Genomic DNA, 20,982 nt, shown 5'->3' with positions numbered 1-20,982 from the left:
AAACCTGTTTGCCTTTTTAAGAGAACAGTTTTCAGTGAAAGTATTACTTCTTTAGAGGTGAGGTTCAAGTTAACGAATAATGATGAACCATAATATGAGGAAGCATAATAGTGTGAATTATTATTTGACAAACATAGCTAATGCACACATTAGCTGCTAAGGCCATTAATAAAGTACCACTTGCAGAAAGCTAGAGAGATAGGCAACACAGGACTTTCTGTGTAAACTCTCAGAATGTAAACTAGAGTACAACTTAGTTTATTCAATAAGGACTAAATTCTTTAAGTTTGATATGTTTGTAGATTCCATGATTAATGTGTAACTAGAGTATGAAAGGGGTATTTAGAATCTGTTAAAATTTGTAGATGTGACATCATTGTCAAGTCAGGCATTTTATTTCTCAAAGTTAGAATTTATTTAAATGCACTTTTTTTTTCCAAAATAAATTTTTATTTCTGCTTACACTAGTGCCAAAGTAAGTTTTCCTAAATAGAATTATTTAATATTTAGGTCTATTGACAGTGTTTAAAGTAAACAAAAATAAACCCATAACAACCAAGGGTGGAGGGGTATCTAGATTTGTTTTTAGCTTTCTTTTTCATGGTTTCTCAGAAGTGTATCATATTATAAATACATTGAAAATGTTTTGCTCTGAGGATATGTAGCATTCCTATAAAGGTTAAATCAATAAAAATGATTTGGACACATTCCTAAGCCTGGCTAGAACAGGTAGCTCGTTGTTTTAGGTACCCTTGAGTTTCTGGAGCAGATCATTATGGCGTAGCAAAAGAACTCACTAAAACTTGCTTTCTAAGTGTAGATGCAATAGCTTAAAAAAAGTAAGATTTTCTGGTCTTTTAGAAATGAATATTTAAAGGTAGCCCTATGTGTATTGATTTAATGATATGTTTTAAACTCAGTTAGAGTTTTGAAGCTTTTTTTACTTTTCTCCGAATGCTGAAGATACACCATAATTGATAAGGAGGTACGTACAGGAAAAATGCAGTGGGCAATCCTTTCCAGTAGTTTAGAGTAAATGATAGTCTTCTGATTAAAGGAAGTATCACACATTGTAATTGAAAAATTAAAAATTAGATGTAATTCTTTTTAATCTTGCCAGTTTAGGAAAAAAAATCTGTAGTTAACTGAGATGTTATCTTTTGAGTTCAAAAGACAGGCTTTAATTTGAGCTTTTATTTGAAAAGCATATGTATTTCTCCTATACTCAGGGTTGGCTTCTTGGTATGATATTGTTGCTAGGTAGAGTTTTATTTTTATTTATATTTTGCTGTTCATTTAATATGTTTGTGTATGTAAGCTTTAAGTTCATTAATTTAAGTGTAAGTTTTCAAAACTACTTTTTTAAAAAAGATCTTTGTCAACCTATGTAGTGCATAAGATGGTTTTTTAAAAAGATTCCTTTCAAAAAGTTTTGAGGTTATTAGTTGTTCTTGGTTCATGGAAATGCAGTGAATTGCCTATGTATTTAAATAAGGTTTAAATCAAGGTGGAAAAGATGAGTTATACATATTAATGTAGATTCATTATACAAAATCTTTTCCTACCATTTTGTACATGTACTATGTAATTATTTTGTAAATAAATATTTTATCAAAAATATTTCATTACATGATTTGTTGGTGCATGTGATTTTATTTCATAGTGGAGAAAATGTTTTAATGTATCTCAGTACTTTTTATTTATATAAGCATATAGGGTGGTTTAACCATTTAATAATTAAATAATTTAACAATTTAAACCAAATGTTCAGTTCTCAAAAAATAGTTTTTAAGTATGTCTTGATTTAATCATCATATTTTTAAAAAATAAGAATATTTAGGAAACTAAAAATAAGTCTGATAATCAGCACGACACTTTTCCTCCCAGATACTTGTTAATAATAATTTAAAAATTCTCGTTATGTGTTCACTCTGTTACTGTTGATGCATTAAAATATTCTGCAATATGCCTATTCATACTACATATCCATTTCAATAAATTATAAGGGAAATGTGTTGTTAAATCTTTATTATTAAATTAATAGTGAAGTTCTTCTGCCAATACTGATTATTTTTAAATAGCTTAGATAATAACATTTTTTAAATGAGGTGGAAATTAGTGGAAAGAGGGAGAGGGAAAGAACATAAATGTGTATTTCGTTTTAAGAACTGAAGTGTCAATAATATAAGGACTTGTGCGCAAACACTGGAATTTTAATAATATGAAAAAAGGAGTTTCTACTATGGAGTGAAGGTTGGGTTAATTCAGAAGTTTGAATTACATTGACTTTTATGTTTATATTGTTTTACCATTGTACTGTAGTACATTGTAAGTGGAATCTTCTTGAATATTTTTATTTTTGTATTGAACCCTATATTTGCAAGAGTAGTAGCTTTTTTTTTTTTTTTTTTTTTTTTTTTTTGCCATTTTAGGTATGCTAAATTACCTAAAAGTTATACAAATTTCATGAGAGGTCAGAATTAACCTTCCTGGATTTACTTTTATAACCAAGTATTTTAGGATACTATTGTCTTAACGAAAGTTAACTTCCATGATAGATTGTCTTAGCCTTCCTTATTCTTCCTTAAGGGTGCTGAAGTTCTTAGTATCAAGTACTTAATATACTTTTACAGTTTATCAATTTTATGGAAAACACAGTGATCATTATAATGGTAGATTATCAGCATAATGAAGTTTTTTTTCTTTGGCACTATAATTATGCAGATTTCTGTAACCTAATAGAAACTCATAACATTAAATGAGAATTCACCTTTCTTAAAAAAATAGAGTTTTTGGGTTGAGTTTATTTACATAAAAATATAGGAAAAGGGAATCTTCATCCTGTATTTGTATGCTCATGTTTTTTTCTAGCATAGAGTTATACTAATATTGTAAAACCAATGGGTTAAAATATTAATTGAAATTGTAGCACTTTATTAATAATAAAATAAGGTAATTGTGATCTCTTCAACTTCATTGTGAATTTAGTTTGTTTATATTCATTTAGGTAATTTTTAATTACTTAGAAATGGTGATAGTTTCTCACTTTAAGATTATTCTGGAAATTTGCAGTTTAAACTGGGAAGTCCAGTAGAGAAATACGAAAATAAAATTGATTATAATTATTATTATCAAAATGAAAATCACAATGCCCTATTTAAATTGCTCACCCAGCTTACTCAGACATGAATAAATATATAGAAAATATACCTCTCTAGCTCCAGTCCAGAATTGTTCTTTGAGATAATGTCAATAAATAGGGATGTTAGCAGCTTAGTTATGTTAATACTTGTCTTAGTGAATTGCAGTTTTGTTTAACTGATAATGGTTTGTAATTGTTTGTTTATAACAGAAAATAATATCCTTGAATTTGCCAGGTAGGGTTTTTTTGTGTGTGTGTGTGTGTGTGTGTGTGTGTGTGTCTTGAATTTTCCAGGTAGTACTACTTGCTCACTATTATTGATTTTCTTGATTCACACTTCTGTATTGGACACATTGGAAAAGTAGATGATCTTCACCAAAGAGCTACAAACTATTTCATTTGATAATTTGCAGTGTTTTGTTCCCCTGGTTTACAATCATTATTCCAACTTTTGTTATTGCTTAAGTATATTTATTCACATGCACATACAAATGCATACTCTATGTATTAAAATTCTAAGCTAATAGTAAAAAATTTTAAGTTGTAAATTTCTGTGGCAAATATTTGTTTTTGTATAAAAATATGTCATGTTCATATGAAATTCTGTGAAATACCACATCTTGTATTTTGCCAAAGAAAGACTGTGTGCATATATATATATATATATATTTATATATATAAATAATACCTTATTGATGATTGATTTCTATTGTCATTTGGATATTATTTTCTTTTAGTGAAACATAAAATGGCTTTAGTTGTAGGATATCTCATTATAAGTAATATGTTTTAGGGGAACCTGTAAGGGCATATTTAAATTTTCTTTAATGTCTTTAATGTAAATATATTTTTATAGTTGATTTTAGTAAGATGCCATTAATATAAAAAAGCCAGCTTAACTGAAAAGTCAAATAAAATTTAATTCCTTTGATTTTATTGTAGAAATTAATACTTTGCACAAAACAGATGTACCTTGTTAGGAATGTCACTTATCTAATGTAAAATTTACGTATAATTTTTTAAATATGGCAATAGAAATAGAGCGCGTTAACAGTCTTTAATTGGCAAAATAATCTTAAATACATTTTTGAGAAATAATGTTTGTTAACTTGGTAAAATTCCTAACATCAGTATAATAAAAAATATAAATATTAAAATAATAAAATTTCCCAAACATTATTAAAATTGTGTATGTTTTGTAAAGCATTCCTTATTTCCTAAGGAATTGATTGAAAAACTGAAAATCATTTCATCAAGATAAACTAGTATTTATTCTGTTTTTATTAGCGCCCAAATCACACTTGTTATACTGTTTATTCATAGACTATATATTAGATGTGAATTTATGTATATTAAAAGTACATAGAGTATTTATAGGAGATATATGATAATGAATTTTTTCACTGTAAATAATAAGTTCTTATGTAGGCACTAGACTGTAAGAGTCTTAATGCTACAATTCATTTTACATGGACATTTTATATATTATATTAAATTGTGGGGTTTTCATTTATTATGGAAAAAAGCATATGTATGAACAAAAATGCTGTCTATTTAACATCCTGTTTAACGATAGTAGTAAACTGAAATATTTGATATAGTGTTGTTTAGATCCATCCAATACCTACAAACCTTGAATCCTGTGTCTAATAAATAGTATGAAAGGAAGAAATTTCTGAAAATTTGGTATCAGGTGAAGATATTGTATATAGTGTAATAACAGAACATTTAATCTCTGTTGCTGTATAAGTCTTAAAGTTATGTGTGAGTGTATGGCCTGCTTTATGTGTTTGCTGTTGAATGGACAAAAGCTTGTGGTCAACAAGGTTAGAATTGTAAGGAAACTCCCTTTGAATAAGGTATAGCATTTCCCCATTATTTTTTAATTGTAACAAAGATCAAAATGCATATCCCCTGAATTCTCTAACCTTTAAAACAGCCATAAAATATTAAGTAGTATATTTTCATTATGTGAGACTTCTTCGGAAGATTTATTTTTAAATATGAAACATTTTAGATTTTATGTATTTCCATATACTTTAAAACAATTGACTTAGAATATTTTATTCTTTAGAAAGCTCTGAAATATTGGACTTTATTGTTACCCTTATTATGGGAGTTCAATAACACATTTTGGGGGGTAGAATGTTGTCAGTGGAATTCATTGGCATGGGAGACAAAAATAGTGCCTTAAGGTAACCTGTTGGGAAGGTAACCTGTTCTACTGAAATTAACAATTTTTGTAGCGCCCATTAAATAAGTCCAGCATAGTAAATGGGTTAAACAAAAATAGTTTTGCTTTGTCATGTTTGTAATTTTTGTTTGCAGGAAGGATATTTTCCTGTTGAAGGTATTTGTACTATTTTAAAAAGATACTAGATGTAAACTGGTCCAGTGAATCCTTCATATGAAAATACCTCTAAGGACATACATTAGGTAATAGAATTTGCAATTTTAGTGCTTTTGAGGAGCTTTTGCTGCATGACCTCACTACTGACTTAGAGTTGCTAGATTTGTAGTATCCTGGAACAAGGGCTAGAACAGCATGGAAGGTTGATGTTTGTATGATTTGGAGAGGAATTTGAGATGTTACCCTGTTTTGCCATCAGTCTTCAAGTATGCTCGGGTGCATCATTAATCATAGGAAATGCAAAAATAAATAATCCAGTCCCATTGGATTTTTTAATATGAATACTTACCTTTTCCTTTTTTTGTATATACAGTTGAGGTATTTAGGTAACCCTTAACCTTTTGCTCCAACAAAGAAGTACAGTATAAAAATATTACCACAGTTTTCATGTGAGCAGCTCTTGAGAGGGAAAAAGCCCTTCTAGATGAATATTTGTTGGGAAAAAAAAAGTTGTGATACAGAATGTCTTAACTCAACCCCAATACAGTACGTGGGGACCACCAGTGTATAAAATTGAAAGCACATGAGTTTTGAAGCACTAGAAAAGGTTTGTAATTGATTAGCGCTGCTTGAAAGTATTGAAGTACAGTGAGTTTTGATTTGTGAATGGTTCTATTCAATAAAGATTAATTCTGTGTGTTTGATAAAATCTTAGTGCCTTCAATGAGTTAGCTTTTTCCCCCCTCTGCAGTTTATTTAACCATCAAATATTTCAGTGTTCTTTTAACAAACTGGAACATTTCTATCTTACTGAATTTTACTTTAGCATGACTGATTTAAACAAGTCAAACTATCAGTGATTAGTTGGAAGGGTGTAATTGAATAGATTAATTTTTTGTTCTTCTAAAATAACTAAAATTTATCATAATGCAATTATGTATTTTTCATGCCATGTGAACTAGGGACTATTAGGAAGTTCATGCAGATTTACAAGATATTTTTGACCAATTTCTTTTAAATTTTTAAATATTTTATAATTTAAAAACAAAAAGCCAAATATTTAATATTTTCATGTAAACTTTGTGTTATTTATTGTGCTTTAAAATATATAAAATTGGGGATTTCTATTTAAAATGATTTGTAACATTAATCTTTGGAAATTATATTGACTTTTTAGCTTTCAATGTTTTTTTAGAGTAGTCTGCTTATGTTTTTGACTTTTAAAATGATGTCTCTGGATTTTGGAATTAACTGTTATTTAGAAGCAAGTTACTAAACTTTGCCACTGTTAAATATTGAAAGTATATTATTATTGCTACATACCAAAACTGTTATTTTGGAAATCAGTGCTTATACATCATGTTGAGTCAGTCACTATGGTCAATTACAAAGGTGATATGTAGAAATATAATCAGTCAACTAGTATATTTTCATAAATAATTCTCAGGTATTTCAAGAGTCACATCTGTCATTTTTGACACAATTTATCATAAATAGTGGACATATTTGGAGTAGTGCAGATTAAAAAAATCTAGTTTAATTCAAGAAAAATGGTATGCTGAGAAAGCAAGGAAGCTGAAACACTTCCTTCCATCCTCTTTCCCTTCCTCTCTCTCCCTCCTTTCTCTGTCCTTCTGTCCATCTGTCTGTCTCTCACCACACACATTTTCACTCATTGTATTTGAAGTGAGGCAGTTGGTCAGCTCCTACTATGTCCCTCATCTAGGAAAAGCCTAAACTTTAAAAAAAAACTAGTTTACAAAATCAGAATACATTTTTTTCACATTTTTCTATATTGTTTTGATAATCTTTACATAAGAATTTAAAGCCTGATGTGAGATGTTTAGATTTCAAATGAATTATAGAATGGGGAAATGTTTGTAATTTGTTGATAACCTATATCCACCTGTAATTAGTTCACTGTAATGGGTTCATCTAAAATTCTCTGTCTAGGCTCTGAAAAACTGTTGAATTAGTGAGTGAGGGGGGAGCTTGGGAGAGGGAGAGAGCAAATTCCACTTTTCAGAACAGAAAGATTTAGTTAAGATGTCTAAAAAAATGACATGTAATAGAAGATCTTTATTTAGCTCACTATTATTCCTTGTTTAGAAACTGGGTCAAGTTTGGAAATTTTACTGTGAAAATAGTTATTAAGGATGTCACAGAAATATAAGACCCCTTATAATAGAATAGTGAACAATATAACCTATTCTTTGTGACAATATTAATAGTTTTACTTCTATTGCTGCAGTGTCCTTGAAATTTGTTGTTCCCGGTCTAGTTAGAAAAATGTATTATTTAAAAAAACCAGTAACTTTGTGAAAGAGTATCTTAACTGCTTGAGATGCCTGTTTCAAGTTATCCCTGCATATAACAATAGCTTTAACCTTTTTTTTCCCCCTCATTTCTTGTGTAGTAACAGTAAAAGTTCCCAAGCATAACCTGTAATTATAATATGGACTTTAGTGCACTCTATTTGTATAATGTTCTGCTTCCTTAATGTAAAATTTTTTGAAGTAACGCTTGCTATTTACCATTAAATTCTTAAAAAAGAAATAGCCTGTGATGATTATATTATATGTGTTATAACTAAGGGGACCCTCTTACAGCATTTGAATGAGTCACTAAAGAAATTCTGTACTTTTTGTAAAATACAAAGCATATATATCCTCCTTTAAGAAAAACTTTTTTCTCTTTCAGGTTTAATTGTTTCTCTTTGACTAAACTAAGACTGATCCTCTGGTAGCCAGTTAAAATGTGTGAAGTAGGAGGAGTAAAGGAAACTCCAATCGTTAGTTGTAAGTTATAAAGCAAAGTTAATATAGGTATACACAGCAAAAGGATTTATTTTAAAGGATAAAGGAAAATTTTATAAATTTGCCTTGTAGTTGGAACATGTTGGACATCATAAAGAAAATCTTGTAAGTGTTTATATATTTTGCTATAATTCCATGTCAGCTGATGTATGTTGAAGTAGTTTCCATATGTGTATTAACACTAACTTGAAATTAAATATTAAGGAACTATATTATGTCTTTTCTTTTAAAGCTCAACATGATTTAATAGGTATGGCTTTTTTAAATCATGCAAGGTATTCTTACGGAGTTTTATTTTTCTTGAGACTAAACAGTATTCATTTCGTAGGTCCAAGAATATGATGAAAAGAATCCTAGACGTTTCAGTATTTGCTGTGTGTTTATAACAAGTTCTACACATGGGTAGCAGTGTGTACTTGTAAATTTTAAATTACATAGAAAAATTACAATTGATTGTAAATTGCTAAAGATGTCTGAACTCTTTAATATCCTGGGCAAATATGATGATCTTTTTAAAATTGGCTATTACATACTTAAAATTTTATTTCCGCTAACTATATACTTCAGCTATATAAAAGTTTAGAAACAGACTTGTGCAGCTATCTTATGATGCAGTTTAGAATTACAAATAGATTTCTTTTAGTTGAGTGGTTAAAAAGTTAACTGTACTACAGGTTTATTTCTGTTTTACATGGTAGAAGATAATGTTGAGATAATTCTGTGGTCTGTTATTTTGTAAAATTGCTTCCTTTTTGAAGTTTGGTTAAATATTGGTAGTTGCCGGAATGAATACTTTATAATGCTTTAATTAATTTAGTGTCTGATTTTATTTCAATGAGGATTAAGGAGACTATTAAGCTGTTTCCTTTACTGCTTTGACATTCTCATTTCTATCACTCAAGAAAGCATTTTGCCTAATGTGAAATAAGTTAGTTTTTCCCTAGTTTGTCATTATTCTAAACATTAGATAAGTTACCTATCTCAAATACAAATATGTACAGCAATTTCATTTTTCAATTTTTAATGCAACAAAATAGCATCATTAGTATATCTTTAATGTAATGTTTTCCAGAAAAGATAGCATTTCATCCAGGAAACATACCTTTATGCTTAACAGGTTCATCTCTTAAAGGATTTTAAAATATGATAACACTTACCCCAAAAGAAGTTTTGCTGACATGGTGTCACTGTGCTGAAGAGGCTGTTTGATGCCATAGTCCCTCCTTTTTTTTTTCAGATAGATCTTTTGCCCTCTGTTGTAAATACTGCTTGCAGTCTTAAACTGAAAATACAAACCATACCCAAACCTTGTTTTAGTTTTACAATATGCCTGGAGTACATAGACTTTATATTTATTTTTTTCTGTCAAGAAATTATGTAGCTGGTAACATGTGAAAAGCAAGGAAACAAAACAAAAAGAGAATGAGCAAATATTTGAAGGACCTACTATTACTGCATAGACTGTGGTTAGAGAGCACTCACTGACTCTGTTGGTCTCGGTGGCTGGTAGTGACCTGCGGAGATTAACCATTTAAAAACCAGAGACTTCTTGCTGTCCTCCTGGAGAAAGTTTGCACCGCACTTGTGGTTCTGTGGTTGTTTGTGAGGCGAATGAAGCATTCACACAATCCAAAAAAGCAAAAGCTTTAAAACTCCTTTTTTTTGCAAGCACTATTACTGGAGAGACAGAATCATGTGGTTTGTGACCTCACAGTGCTCAAAGTAAAGTGGGACTGCCTACCACTGTGGCTTTTTCCCTCTTGCTCTTGCTCTCTCTCTCTCTCTCTCTCTCTTTCTCTCTCTCTCTCTCTCTCTCTCTCTCTGACAAAAGACTTGTGGTAAGGCCCTTCCTGGCATCCAGAAGGATATAGCTTTTTAATTTTTGTGACTCATGAGGATTTGGATAGAATACAAATGCTGAAGGAGCCCAAACTCCTGTAAGGTTAAGCATTTGTAGAGCAGAAGTCTGCAGTTAAGGCTTTCCTTTCTATCTACACCTCTTTTGCCCCCCCCCTTTTTTTTTTGCCTCTTCCTTTATTTAGTTCATTATTTTATCTGTGTAAAGTGAACAAAATTGGCTCAAGGGGCTGTGTGAAATTCTGAACAACAGTGATGATTTACAATAATTTACATCTTTGGATTGTATCACATTCTGGGGTCTGCTTCATATTTGCTGGGTGACTGAAGTCCTTCTGTTTTTCTTTTTCTTGTCTTTTTAAACTTCTGAATCTGTAACTCATTGTAAAAAAGTTTACCTTTCTTAAGGTCTGGTTGCAAACTGCTTGCTGGGCTTGACTATAATTGGCTGTCATGAAAGTGTTAGTCTGGGAATTCCTTTACAAATATTAAATCATGTCTGTCTAGTTTATGTACTATCAATATTAGGCGCTGGCTCCTTCAGTAAAGATTAAAGGTAATTAGTTTCTTTTATATTATCTGTATCTTTATCTCACTACTTATTTGAGGACCTTAAAGTGCACGGCAAGAATTATAATATAGTTTATTGGATGGAATCTTAAGTTTCTTTATGCTTTAGTAATTTTGATCTTTTGAGGAAATGAATTCATTTTGTATAATTCTTTAGTTTTTGGGGGGTATAAACTTTAACAGAGCCTTTGATAGCATTTCTTATACATATATTAAGCAAAATTCTTATGTCATAACTTAGATTGCTCAATAATAGTTTTTATAAGCTCAGAATGGAGTGGGTTAACATAAGCTGTATTTTTGTTTATAATGGAAGCTTTGAAATAAATTACAAAATGCTGTGTGTAGTAAAGAATAATGCACACAGACAGAGTATGTTAGTCGTCTCGATTTGCTAATTCTGATGCAGGAGAAAATTGGAAACATCTTTGGGAAACTATCTCCTTTTTTGTCCCTTTGGACATGTGTGTATAGAACTCATTTTCTTATTAGGATGATTATATATCATAGGCAGAGAATTTCATATTTATGAATAGAGCTTCCTGTTTTCATCAGTTGGGAGTGATGGGGTGGGTATTTTTCAACAAAAATTATAAAGCCGAACAGACCAATTTTCTAGGCATTTTTTTCCCATTTATCGCCGCCACTCTGAATTTGCATGTTGGGCTTCTTCTGAATGTGATAGTAACTAGGAGTGTCGTGAAGTAAATGACTGGGACGGTGGGCGGAGACAGTGAATTACACAACATTATTTGGGGTGTATAATGGGGTAAGGACTTGGGAAACAGAAGGGTGTTAGAGCCAAAATTCCCTGTGTATGCTCTTTTCTAGCACAGTTATTTATCTGCTTATGATTTATATAAAGATAAATATACAAACATGTTTATTTGTTTCTTTAAAAGATATTGGTTAACCCAAAATCCACTGGGAAAACTTGGAATTCCTTTTAATCCTTTATTATTCTAATATCCAGAACATTTCCATAAAATGCTTTATTGATTAAAAAACCAATAATATATTTCAATGTTTTATTTTAAAGATAGACGTATTGTGCTTCATTGTGTGTGTAAACAGGTAAAAAGAAAGTAAAAATTTCCAGTTAACATGTACTTAATTGTTACAAAAGATAGAAAACTTTTTTAGTTACTCTTATAAGTAAGGTGTGCTGGTATATCTATATCTCAGTTATTCAGAGTAAGTTATGTATAATTTGTGGAATTGCCAAACATAGTTCCATATGCTCAAACAATAGCAGTAGACTCTGGCAGTTGAAATAATTTAGGTAGCTGTAGTATAATATGTAAATGCTTTTTTTCTTTTAAAATGAGTATTTAGTATCTGCTCTATGACTCTTTGATATCTTATAACTCATAAGTTTTTGCTCAAATAATTTGTTCTGTAAAGTTTTTTAAAATCAAATATCCTTAGCCTTCCACAGTGATCTAATGTACTTGGATAATTTTTAGCATCTATCTGTCTTTTAACTGCTTGTTCTCTTTTTGCAGGTAACATTCCTGCGCATAATTTTTGGGTCAGGACAGTCACTCTTACTTACTGCATAAGAGTTTAATAGATATTGTTGATTGTATCCTTTCTATTTCTAAAGTTGTCATATTCAGTTATCCACAGATTTTTCCCCCATAAATTGAAAGTGTGTCCTCCTTGGAGCAAATATTACTTTGTGGTAAAAATTGAACAAATGGCAGTGATAACTGGTACACATTTGATAACAGTTTGTTTCATTAGAAGTAATCTACATATGGTGAAGAGAGACTGATTTAAAAATATCACTGCAAATAAAGTTCTTGATCATGGATTTATACTCTGCTTAAAACTGGAAATGGAAACAACAGCATTTTCTTCTGGTTTTCAAAGACCTTCTAAGCTACATTCTGTTAGTATTTGCTATGTTGAAATAAGTTTAGGTGTGCTCTCTAAATTATGTACTCTAATGCCATGGAAATATAGCTTTGAACTTGAAATCAATTTTAATTGCTTCCCCATTATTTTGTATCACATTTGTCAACACTGCTCAAGCTTCTTGTTTGTTGTTTTAATATACAGCAGTACAGTAGTGCTTATATGCTACTTATATCTTCATTGTTACTTTTTGGATTGTTTTTTATTTTCTCAAATAAATATCTCCATTTTAATATAGTAGTTTTATTTCATCAATATTAATATTATGCTTCTTTCTATGTTTTTTTAAGAATTGTTTTAGAGACTTCTATTTGCAGCCATTCTTTTTTTTAATTGAAAGTGATAGGAATGTAGAGTTTTATGTAAGAATTTTATAAGCTGTAGAAATCTTAATTTGGCTTAAAATGTTCTTAGCGATGATGAAATTTTAACAGGGGTTTTTCTTCATTCATTACTTCAACTTGGTATGTAACAAATTTTATTGACAACTTTTGAGATTTGATGTATAGTCGTTTTGAGTTTACATAGCATTTTTGGGCCTTACTAATGTTTTGAAAATTTTTAATATTGGTAAAATGTGTGCAATTTTACTGATATTTTAAATTATGAGAAATTAATTCTACTTCCTTATTTTAATGGGGCACATATTTGTGTACACAACTCCATGCATATATTTGTGGTTAAATATGTGTACTGGGTATTTTGTGGTACCTTTTTTAATTTTTCTGTCCCCCCCCAGCTCAGTTTGTCTTAATTAAATTATGTGAAAAACCAGTGTGCCACCATATCCATAATTGTTTTTAACTTTGTTTGGTTAGTATTAAAATTATCTCTCTAAGTGTGAGATTATGTGGAAATTGGATGCCAGAAGCGAAAATGTTGAACTTTTTTTTTCTCTCCCTTTCTCATTCCTGTTCTCTTCCTGTCTCCCTTTCTCCTTTTCTTTCTCTCTCCTTTCCTTCTTCTCTCCTTCAGATGTTTTTCTTTTTTTGGTTTCCCTTTCTCTATCTTGACAATTTTATAAAATCTCAAAGTAGATTCTTAAGGTCCTAGTAGGGGATATTAATTTTAATCCTTACCAATGAATACCTCGCAGGTTTGAAGCTCCTAACTTTCAAGGCAAATCAGTTATATCCTGACAGATGCTATCAACCTCTTATTACAGAGATTTTCTTTTATTTAACTGTTTTTAATTCTTCTCTTTATGTTAATTTGCTTTAACACATTGTTTCATATGACAGTAACACTTTAATTATGAAGATTACTTTTTTCCTCTCTTGACTGTTCTTCAAAGTGCAAAGTAATCCATATGTGTTTAATTTATGGTTTTCCTAATTATTAAAACAATTAATCTTCTAAAGCTGTCATCTTTCTAAGAAGAAAAAAGGTGAGAACTTGCAGAAAATATGGAAAACATGTTCATATGACAGCTGAGGATGTGGCTAGGCTAAAGCAGGAAACTACTACCCACAATGCAATGTTACATATACTACCACTTAATAAAATTTATATCAAACATGCTTCTGACAAAACCAAAGGAAAATAATATCCCAACTGTATTAACATACTGAATATATACAGGGAAAAGTGAAACTAATCTGTTTGGTACCTTGTACTTAGAGAATATAGTATATAAAACTGTGGACATCATAGCAGTTTGGAACCCTGCAGTAGCTTTACCTTTGTGCTATGAGACATGGTTGTAGTTGAAGTTGTCTTCTAATAAGAACCTTTTGGATATTAACTTACTTGAAAATGGCACAAAAAGACAATCCTTTTCTTTTCAGCTGAACTGTTACATTATTAGAGTTGAAGGACATTGTCATCTAGTAGGAAAAGTAAGTAAAATTGTCATAAGTATTTGAACATTTTACTTAGCCAGCTATATTTCTGTGCTTTTTTTCTTTTAAGTTTTTTTTTTTTTTTTAATGGCCAGGTTTGAGATGGGGCTTGAGTTGTTCTTTGAGGCATATTTCTTTTCAATGTAGTTGCTTTTCTTGCTCTTTTGTATTTATATTAACCTAACATAGTTTAACCAGCCCATACGCTTTGCTGCAGGAACGTAGTCTAAAGCAGAAATCTAACCTACTTTTATAATATAGTTGAGAAATACATGATGGCATCTTCTTAAAAATCAGCTTTTAATATTTAGGTTTCCTAAATCTTAATCTTGTATGGTCTTAGCTCTTAGACTTTAGCAATTTTGATAAATTTAGTAGAGCTTTTACAATGGAGGTTTTTAAAGATTTAAATAAGGGAATATGGAGTTTTTGATTTGATAAGTAGTTTATAGAAATTTTATCATAGGAAGAATAGAAAAGAGTATTTGTTAATATTTCTTATGAAAGATCCCCTGTGACTGTTTCAAAATATAAATTGTCATTATTTCAAGTTTGGCACAGTATTTGTCATCTTATCATTTATACATGACTATATTGTCTGTGTATATTTCTATTAAAGATGATTTGCTTAATTGTTTCCAAGTATTTGCTTCTTTCGAGACTGCTTATCAATAACAGCTGTAGCACTGTGGTTTTCTCCATGGACTCATGGTGGTCTTTGGAATAGCGTTCTTCAGCTTTGACAGGTGAGACAGAGGCTCTCCAGTGCCACTGCTTTTGGATGAATCTAGCTGTGGTTGGAGAAAGTGCATCTTGCCAGAATATATGGGTGAGACCACACACAGCCTTTAAAATAGTTATTGTAGGCTTATTTTTAGGGATACATGTCTTGACAGTTCTTTTATTTGTATGCCAATTTCATTGCTGTGTATAGATTTTTCATTAGTTTAAGTAAAGGCAGTTGCAAATTTAAGTCTCTGTTAAGCGTTGTGTATAATTTATACTGGAAAATACTCTAGTTCAGCCATAATTAACAATATAGAAAATATATTGAGAATGAATCAGTAGAATACTAATCTTTTTGTTTATATAATTTTGACACTATTCCCATTGGAAATCTCAGTTTCTTAGCTTAGTAGTGACAAATTGCTCCAATTTGAACTTTAAGATTAAATAAATTAATCATATACTTTAATTACGGTAATAGTAAGAAAAACTTGTGGTTCTTGTTTTTCAGAGGTACATACTTTTGTAGTATTGATTTTGATTATATTGTAATTTTGTAATATAATAAAGCATTATTTGAAATGTAAGTTTAACACTTCAATAAAAGCTTGAAAGTATAGAAACAGATTGCCTGAAAAGTCAGTTTCTTAATGCATAGGTATAATATGCAAGCTATTCCAGTACTTTTAGGGATGACTAAAATTTTATTCAACTTCACTGTAAAATTGACCGTATGTTTAGAAAAAGCATGTTTAGGCTTCTAAAATGAATTTTTTCATTAACAAGCAAAGAGCATTCTTTAGACTTCTATAAAATTATACATTTGGATAATTAATGATTCTTAGGAAGTTATTAATGATAATATTAAGGCTTAACTTCTTTAGTCTTGACAAATTAGTCATAAGATTTTTCACTAGGTGGTCAATGAATGTGGGTTAGGTATAAATTAAATGCTTATTTATATAAAATATTTACATAAAATAGTTATATGTAGTCAGCTAAGATTATAATTTTGTTCTAGATATTTTTATAGGGAAAGCAGAATCCTACCAAGATAATTGGAAATTTAATTTCCTCCCCATTATTATCATAGTACTCTTCCACTGCTGAATGGGTCTGGCAGGAAAGTACTAGGGAAATTGTGTTCCTACAGTTTTTCCAGAGAATATATTTATGGAAAGGAGAGAACATAGTATATTGCCTCTCAGAAGTTCATCTCGTATATGAACCTGGATTGGATGATAGATTTTTTAAAAAAAGCCACATCAGTCATTTTTTTGATGTTTAAGGAAACTCAAATGTTGACTGGAATGGTGATATTAGGTGATGTTTATTAGGGTAAGTGTGATAATGCTGTTGTGTGTACATATAGGAAAATATCCTTATTTTTAAAAGGAGTGTATGATGAATTATTTTCATGAAGTCAGTGCAATACTTAAATATATACATAAAACAAATGGGGCAAAATGTTACAACTGATTAATCTAGGCAAAGGGAAAAACAAGCTTTCATTTTGCTATTTTTCATTTTAAACAGTGAATTCTGAAATATGCCGTGTTTTGCAGAGAAAGGAGTATAGGGATATGATTTCAAACCAAAATCAAGTAGTTGGGAAGTACTCATTTATTTGTATAAATGTGATGTTTTAAAAATAAATGAATATGAATAATAGTCTGCATTATACATAAGAATTTTAAATACTAGTGTGTCATTTCATTTTTTACATTTAAATTCTATTTATAATAAGACACATATGTCATATTTACAATAAGACACATTTCTCACATATATACATGAGAAATGGTAAAATATTTTTGAGAATACCAACTTTAAAATTTCTGTTTGTATAATAGTAACTCAAGTCATATTGGTGAGCTACAAATTTTTAGAGGATCAAAACAAGCTTCATTATTAGTGTGTCATTTATTTTTAAGTGAATTTTTTTTGAAACACATAAAAGTATCTTAAAATTTTCACTTACATTAAATAATACTGAATTGTGCTAGTTCTACTAAATCTTTCATGCTATTAAATTGTATTCTTTCAAAAAGTTATCTTAATGAGCAGTAGTGTAATTCTCTATGTGCAAATAATTCTGAATTTGTATTATATTATTAATACCCTACAAAGGGTATTTACAGTTTTTTTGGAGGCCAATATAGTAAATAATTTCAGCTTTGTGGGCTATTTAACTCTGCCATGATACATATGAAAAGTACATAATAAAAAGTACTACAATAGGGCCTCCCCGGTGGCGCAGCGGTTGAGCGCTGGGTTGCGAAGCTGCCCGCAGCCTCTGCAGCGCTGGTTCGATCCCTGGTTGCTCCCCGGCCACTGGAGGAGGGTCCCACATGGCGCGCAGACCTCTCCTGCCGCCCGCTGCTCCCCTCAGCAGTGTACTTCGGTCCTTCTGCCTGCTCTGCTCCCTGCTCTGGCTCTGGTGAATTCTCTCACCCTCCCGCGCTTCTGACTGTACCCAGTGCTTATATAAAAAACAAACAAACAAACAAAAAAACCTAAGCTTGTAAAAAAAAAAGTGCTACAATAAGTAAACGAATTGTCATGACTGTGATTCTGTGAAAGTTTGCACAAGCAGGCAGCAACTGGTGTACCATAGTTTGTGCACTCCTGCTACCTGTACTTTACATAGGCCCAGTGGATGTCTTCTTTTATAGAACAGGCAAGAATAGTTTGATATGTTGATCAAACTTCAATTTACATATAATGGAATTTTTCGAAAGTATTTATAAAATCTGGGTTTTAATTTTTGTTTATTGTGACTTGAAAGATCACCTTTATAGGGTTTCATAACTGTTGAATTTAGTAGTGGAATTTCCTCATTATGTAATTATATATTGTGAATAGTTTTATAAACTGCACTAAAATTTTTTTAGGATTAAGGTTGGAATCCAAATGAATAATCTTGATTATAGTCTTTCCCCAAATGATCAGAATTAACAACATTTATCTAGTTTTTGAATTTCACTAATAAGAAATAAGCTGCAATTTCTCTGTCTTTTGTTCACAGAAATATTTTCTTCAGAATTTTCACTGGCTTTGAAGCCCAAGCCCAATATATTTAATTCATTTTTTAAATTGAAGTAACATTGTTATAACATTACATAAGTTTCAGGTGTGTATCATTAAAAATTAACATCTGCATAAGATATATTAAAGTTTACCACTAAAAGTCCAATTCTGTTTTTCATCATGTAGTTGACACCTTTTTACCAGATTTACTCCCTCACCCCATTAGCAGAAATCTTACTCATGATTGTGATGAGCTTTTTTCCCTCTTTTTCATTTCTATGTGAATTTAAATCTCAGTAGAAAAAAGAATAAATTTTTTTGATATTAATCTCCACAAACATTCATTTTATAAATATTGGGCATACTTCAAGTAAATTTGTTTCCTGAGGCTAGGTAGACTGTATTTATTAAATGACGGTCATGAATACAACACCTGAGCAGGAAAAATAGTGGTTTTTAATAAATCGTTAAAGAGCAAATGAACCCATATTCTTATCTACATTTCAGACCTTTAATTTATTAATACTTATGATTTTAAATGGTTAGATGGCTTTAAGTAAAATTTTCAGTTCATACTATTATACACCTTACTTAATCCATAATCTTTTAAGCATTTCCAATTAGTTAGGGATCAGATCAAAAAACTTTTTTAAGAAAATTACTTGTTTTATGAAAAAAATTATTCTGCAAAAGGATTTGTAGCAGCATTGTTTAATAGAGTGAATTTCTTTAGAGTTTTTTTTTATTTTTTAAATTTTTAAATGAAGTACCATTGTTTTATATCCTTATTATTTTTCTGACACTATAAAGATATTTCCCCTCCTAGTGGTCACAGTAGCTGTCCCAATACCATAGTCCATTGTACTCCTCCCCTGCCATTGTTTTCATCCCTCCTTAGCGCTTTCCTCCTTCTCCCCTCCTGGATACCTCAGATCTAGTGTCAGCTTTCAAGGGTTGGTTTTAAAGTTTGTCTGACTTTTGTTTGGTTTCTCTATATTCCACATATTAATGAACCATCCAGTATTTATCTTTGGTTGAAAAATTATTACAAAAATTTCATATAATTTCTTTACAAAAGCAGTCTTCCTCCTTTGTCTCAAATTCGTTTACTGTTTGCTCTCATTTATAATACATTTCTAACACTGTTTTTATACCTTACCTTTTCCCAATATTATATAACAAACATAAATCGTAGGAAAGAACAACATGTCTGGGAAGAAGACATACAGAAAGACTAATACACAGAAACTCAAAATGCGTCATCCAGGGTTAAGGTGAGTTGAGAATGCCTTATCTATCTTAATAGATTTTAAAAGGTATTGTATGGTAGCAATTTAATAAGTTAATTGTCAGGAGCAAGACTTTATTAAATATACTTTCTTTTAAAAGATAAGGAAAAACAATCTCTTTTGGAAGATTTCATAAAAAGTTACTAAGTTAAAGAGAATTTGCTATTTAAAGTTATAATGTTCATTTAGTAGGAAAATCAGCCTCTTAGGAATAAAACCCTATCCTCAATGATTAAATACAGCCTTTATTATACTTTGCTGTCTTTTTGTTATATTTTAAATATTAAGCAGTCAATATAATGATATATATATATAAAACATTGATATATAGTTATTTATGGCATGAGATCTTTACAAAGTTTAATACTGAAAATGCCAAAAAATTTTTTTTGTGCTCTTTGCATCTATACCTAGGAGTGGAATTGCTGGGTTATGTGGTAAGTCCATTTTTAGTCTTTTGAGTAATCTCCAAACTTCTTTCCATAGAGACTGGATCAGTCTACATTCCCAACAACAGTGTATGTAATAGGGTTCCTTTTTCTCCACACCCTCACCAACACTTTTTGTGGTTTTTTTAAATAGGGGCCATTCTCACAGGCATGAGGTGGTATATCTTATTGTGGTTTTGATTTGCATTTCCCTGATGAAAGTAATGATGTTATTTCATGTCTTTTGGCCATCTGCGTGTCTTTTTTGGAGAAGTGCCTATTTACCTCTTCTGTCCAATTTTTTTGATTTTTGTCTTTTTGTTGTATGAGTTGTATGAGTACATTGTAGATCTTTGTTGCCAGTATCTTTTTTTCTTTTGTAAGTATCTTATAAGATGTATGGTGTGCAAATAGTTTCTCCCTTTCAGTAGGGTGCATCTTTATTTTGGTCACATCTCTTTTGCTGCACAGATGCCTTTTAGTTTGATATACTCCCAGTTTATTTTCATTTTTTTCCCTTGCTGTTGGAGATGTTTTCCTCTACGTTATTTTATGGTTTCAGGTCTTATGTCCAAGTCTTTTATCCATTTTGAGTTGATTTTCATGTATAATGTGAGATAGTAATCTGCTTTCATTCTTTTGCATGTGGCAGTTAAAATTAATAGATGCTGGGCCTCCCTGGTGGTGCAGAGGTTAAATTCTAAGTGCCCTTAAGCTATTGCCAGCTATTGCAGCATGAGTTCGATCCCTGGCAAGGGATCTAACCCACATGGCACAGGACCATTCCTGTCTCGCCCGTTGCTCCCCTCAGCAGTGTATTTCAGTAGATCCACCTGTTCTACTCCCTACTCTTTCTCTGCTTAATTCTTTCACCCGCCACCCAATGCCCCTGGCCGAGACCCTAATTCTTGTATGCATAAATAAATAAAATGAATCTTTAAAAAATTAATAGATGCTACTTTCTAGAGGAGTTTTATTTTTACAGAAAAATTAAGCAAAAAGTATTTACTATA

General features: G+C 30.7%; 2 protein-coding genes and 1 long non-coding RNA gene across 13 annotated transcripts in view; 2 read left to right on the top strand and 1 right to left on the bottom strand.

The window, feature by feature from the left end:
• The window catches only part of LOC119252527 (runt-related transcription factor 2-like), a 42,779-nt gene extending 32,781 nt beyond the window's left edge, over window positions 1-9,998 (bottom strand). Inside the window, 3 exon segments of the mRNA XM_054698843.1 lie at window positions 9,466-9,541; window positions 9,543-9,590; window positions 9,791-9,998. Coding sequence (XP_054554818.1) covers window positions 9,466-9,541; window positions 9,543-9,590; window positions 9,791-9,928 — 262 coding nt within the window. The 5' untranslated portion in view covers window positions 9,929-9,998.
• The window catches only part of SUPT3H (SPT3 homolog, SAGA and STAGA complex component), a 426,450-nt gene that overhangs the window by 37,269 nt on the left and 368,199 nt on the right, over window positions 1-20,982 (top strand). The gene's annotated exons all lie outside the window — the stretch shown is intronic.
• The window catches only part of LOC119252528 (uncharacterized), a 111,652-nt gene continuing 99,695 nt past the window's right edge, over window positions 9,026-20,982 (top strand). For 7 of the 10 annotated variants that reach the window (XR_008553238.1, XR_008553239.1, XR_008553233.1 and 4 more), the window contains exons 1-4: window positions 9,026-10,721; window positions 14,443-14,493; window positions 18,251-18,355; window positions 19,448-19,526. This is a non-coding gene — a long non-coding RNA (uncharacterized LOC119252528). Of the gene's footprint in view, window positions 10,722-13,859; window positions 14,043-14,442; window positions 14,494-14,538; window positions 15,243-18,250; window positions 18,356-19,447; window positions 19,527-20,982 lie in introns of those variants that run through there. The other 3 variants (XR_008553234.1, XR_008553235.1, XR_008553237.1) reach the window with 3 other exon arrangements.

This window comes from Talpa occidentalis, unplaced genomic scaffold (assembly GCF_014898055.3).
Source record: "Talpa occidentalis isolate TD23 unplaced genomic scaffold, MPIMG_talOcc4v2.1 talOcc4.2, whole genome shotgun sequence".
NCBI classification, from domain to species: Eukaryota; Metazoa; Chordata; class Mammalia; order Eulipotyphla; family Talpidae; genus Talpa; species Talpa occidentalis.
The sequence above is the reverse complement of the archived record's forward strand: the minus strand, read 5'-3'. Positions and strand labels throughout refer to the sequence as shown.